This window comes from Bos taurus, chromosome Y (assembly GCF_002263795.3).
Source record: "Bos taurus isolate L1 Dominette 01449 registration number 42190680 breed Hereford chromosome Y, ARS-UCD2.0, whole genome shotgun sequence".
In the NCBI taxonomy this organism is placed as follows: domain Eukaryota; kingdom Metazoa; phylum Chordata; class Mammalia; order Artiodactyla; family Bovidae; genus Bos; species Bos taurus.
This window is the reverse complement of record NC_082638.1, coordinates 9928087-9932134: the sequence shown is the minus strand read 5'-3', so window position 1 is coordinate 9932134 and position 4048 is coordinate 9928087. Positions and strand designations below refer to the sequence as shown.

The window sequence follows — 4048 nt, the reverse complement described above, 5'->3', positions numbered from 1 at the left end:
TGCAGCAGGCAATCTGTGCCTCTTTCTCCTTCGGGTCTCTGCTCTTCTCTACAGGAACTTGGCCTCCTCTCCACCCCGGGTCCAGCCGTACCCTCGCCCACCATTTCCAGAGGCCGGCCCACGTCCCCATGGACTGAGGGCTCCTCAGGCAGCGGTTTCAAAGCCCCGCCCCACCTGATTTGCCCTCGCGGAATCCTCAGACCATGCACTTCCCTCTCCCTGGTCCAAGCACACACAACCACAAGTTAGAAGTGGCGAGCGTGTTTTGGATTTGGTCTAATTGCGGATTTCTCGAGCCACGGTCCGCTGGTCCGAGGTATCACTGGCCATCTTTTCCTCATTCCCATCCCGGATACGGTCATGCGGAGAGTCGGTGACCAACCTCCGTCAGCCTGGGGACGCCTCGTGCCTCCTCTTCTGGTCGCTCGTCACCTCCTCTCCCGTCGCCTTCATCTCTGCGTCCGCCCTGGGCCGGACACACACACACACCCCCGCATAAAGACAGGTGACACAAGCACACGCGTGTACACACACACATGCTTGGCACGTGGACACGGACGCAAACAGGGAACACAGGGGTTTCAGGAGCCGAAGACCCGTGTCCAGCAATGACGGAGATGGTGTCACTAGGCACCATGTCCTGCCCTTGGGGCTCCCTGTCCACCTCCTCCCAGAGACGTCCGGATTTTCCCTGAAGCAACTTCAAGCTCAGCAGGTGTGGTGCTGGTGAGATCAGAGTATTGGATGTGGAAATTCACACAAGATCCCAAAGTCAGCGCACAGGTGCACTGGGACCCTGGACAGGACGCCCTTTCAGTGACAGGCCATCCTAGGTTAAGGGGCGGAAGTGAAGGGCCCAGGCATTCTCAAACTCAGTGAGAGGAAGGACGCCGGGGGAATGGCAGGACCCAAGGACAGATGATTCTGACACAGGCACTTAATTCACCCTGCCTCTAGTCGTATCACCTAGGACTCTCGCGCTGCCACCACAGCTGACTGGAGGGGGACTTACTGCGCTCTCGGACACACCGAGTCCCCCCCAGCCCCCAGTCTCAGCAAGTCACCTGCTGCATGCTTGACCCAGGCTCTGGCTCTGCAGCCAGTTTGCATGAGCCTGAGCATCCCCATTTGCAAAAGAAAGTACTGTGTCCCAGCTACTATTCGGCTGTCCCTACGGGGCCTACCTCCAGACCCCATCACCACATGTGTTTCTGTCAGTTGTCTCTCATGGACGAACCTTCCTCCCTGAGGTAGTACTTCAGGGGATCGTCCCACACGTCTTCGCTGATGATCTGCAGGCAACACGAGCAAGGTCAGCCAGGGGCTGACCAGGCTCCCAACCCTCCCATGAGCAGCCAAGAACTCCAACATCAACCACCAACTGTGTGCAAGCCCAAAGCAACCCCACCTCAGCAATCCTGTTCGATTCTGGGCCGTTGTGGCCTGACAGCCAGTTGAGAAAGTTAAGGCTCCTGGTGTCCAGCCTGCGGCTGGGGGCTCCCCGTTCAAAGTCCCAGAACCAGTGGACTGGAGTGGATCGACGTGCCCTGTACCCTGCAGACAGACAGGGGAGACTGGGGTGGACACCGCAGGTGCATCATCCACACGCTTGCACACCCACACTCATCACCCCGGGAGCCACCTTTTACCAGTGATGTCAAGGTAATACTCCTTAATGATCACCGAGTTCAAGAAGCAGGGGTTGTCCCGAAAGGAAAAGATCAGCTTGCAGCGGGACGGCGGATGGCTCCGCACCTGCACCTGCCAGGATAGCGAGGAGGGAAAAGGTGCAAGCTTCTAGGGGCCTCAGCTTGCCTCCAAGGCAGGCATGATCAGCTTCCCCGATGCCTCTCCAAAGTCTCACAGCACAGGAACATGGCTAACACGTTCCTCCCACTCCCCGCCAGGTCCCATACCCACCCTTCCTCAGTCTCCCTCACTGACCTTCAAGTCCATCATGTAGCCGAGAAAGTCTTGATCTTGGTCGCTGATCAGGACGGAGACTTGAGGGTGGCTCATAATCTGCTTTAGGTCAAGGAGCCATTCAGGCCACATGCCGGCCAAGAAGAGCCAGGAGCATCAGCCCTAGTCTGGGGTGGAACAAGGATACTGGAACACGCATCTGCAAGGAGCTTGGCGGGCACTGCCTCTTGCCCGGCCACTGCTGATATCCTCAGGACCTGCCATACCATCAGACACGCTCATGGCTCTGGGCCCCTTGGGATGGTGTGCATCTGCATTCCCCAAGCAGGGGCTGTTTCTCACCGCTACTCTGCTCCTCCAGACCTGTGTATGCTGGGTAGTGGCCTGTCACTGCTTATACGGTCAGACTTGCAGTCCTTGTGACAAACCGTGTCTGAAAGTAAAGGGCTTCTTGGGTATGTGTGTGTGTGTGTTTATGTGTACGTGTGTGTGTGTGTGCGTGTGCGTGTGCGTGTGTGCGTGTGTGTGTGAATGACTCACATGCCCCAGCAATGTGCCGGGATCACCCACATTTACACCAATAACTGTCTGCGAACGCTGCTCTTGTGTACCGTCTCTGGTCAATGTTGACTTAGAGGCCTCGGGGGCTGCGCCTCCTCAGATGCAGGCCTGAAGGAGACACTCAAAGGCATGGCTGCGACACGTCCACCTGTGGCCCTGCCCAGGCCCTACTCGGCTGTGCCTTTGGAGCCTGCCAATTGCCCAGGACCGCATTTCCTTCAGTGGCCTCCGGCGCCCTTCCTGTGCCCTCGCCTCCACCCCCTCCGCCTGCTCCTGCCCCTTCTCCCCTTCCTCGTCCTCCTGAGCAGCGGACCCCAAGGAGCAGCGCAAAGGATACAGCTTTGGCCCAGAAGCCAGGGATGCCCTGGATGATGGCGCTCCTCCGAGCCAAGTGACGCTTCCTCCTCTGATGGTTCTTGCGCATGAACTGAACGTAAGCCCTGCGGTTTTGCTCACGCTCAGAGCTCAGTTCTACCTGCAGGGCGGCCAGTGCCTGCAGGGCATCCAGCTCCTGGCGCTCACAAGGGCCTCCGGGCCTTTCCTGGCCCTGCTCCTCCACCGTCTTCTCCTCTAGCTCCTGGGAGGGCCGCTGTTCCTGCTCCTCATCCGCCACAACCTCCACCTCCTCCACGATGTCTTCCGCAAGCAGCTGGAACTCCCGCCCGATCCCCGCCACGTCTCCGTCCACCAGGGCCTCGCCCTCCTCCACCGCCTCCACCCTGAAGAGGGTGGCCTCTTGGCCTGGCGTGACAACTGCTGGTGACAAGGTCCCAGCTGCGCACTGCATCACGACGGCAGGCTGCGGGGTGGGGGAGGGGGGTGGGGGCGGGGCCCTGCCCCCTGAGTACCTGGGCTCACAACTTGGAAGGTGCGGGGTCCCGGGACGCTCCCGCCTTCCTCTGACCGCCTCTCACGTTCCTCTTGGCCTTGGCGGTGACCCCGAGCTGGGGCAGAGGCGAAGGGACGCGACATAAGAGCACAACAAGTGGGGCGTAATGGCGGCCCAGGCTGCAGTAAACCTGTGGGACCGACTAGCTCTTTTGGGGGCGGGGAGTGAGGGGGATTGTCAGAAGGCGGGGGCTGCTGTGTGGGGGTGTTGGCGTGAGGCCGAAGAAAGGGGTGCCAGAAACGCAGGACGGGGTGAACGGGCCCTAGGAGATCCGGCGAACAGGCGGGGGCCTAGGCTGTGAGCCATGCACAGACTGCTGGCCCAAATCTAGACCAATGGCCGACAGGGTAGTGGGCGGCACTCTTATGGACACGCCCCCAGACCGGAGGGCATCTTCCGGGGTTCCTGTGCTGCTCCAGCGCCCCCACGTGGCCAGATTCTGCTCCAGGGAGGGACAGGGTTTTGCATGTGGCCGGGCTAGCCCCAGGCGCTGTCATTGACCTGGCTCTGGAAATTCCAAGCACGGGTTCCTGCTCCGCCGTCCGAACCGCACACTCCTGTGTCCCCTGGGACTGGCAATAACTGAGAGCTCTCCCTGAGTATCCAAGGGATACGCAGGGGTGCCAAGGGGCTGGATACTTTTCTTCAAGGGACAGAGAGCCTGCTGCTGTCCGG

The 4048-nt window shown here is 60.1% G+C and overlaps 1 protein-coding gene across 1 annotated transcript; it reads right to left on the bottom strand.

Moving 5' to 3' along the window:
• Positions 1-1214: 1214 nt before the first annotated feature.
• On the bottom strand, positions 1215-3456 carry LOC132344610 (testis-specific Y-encoded protein 1-like). The gene is made up of 6 exons (XM_059884276.1): positions 3333-3456; positions 2822-3237; positions 1945-2022; positions 1650-1761; positions 1409-1554; positions 1215-1292 (listed from the first exon to the last, which is right to left on the bottom strand). The coding sequence occupies exons 1-6, from the start codon at positions 3454-3456 to the stop codon at positions 1215-1217; spliced, it is 954 nt and encodes a 317-aa protein (XP_059740259.1).
• Between the last annotated feature and the right edge of the window lie 592 nt (positions 3457-4048).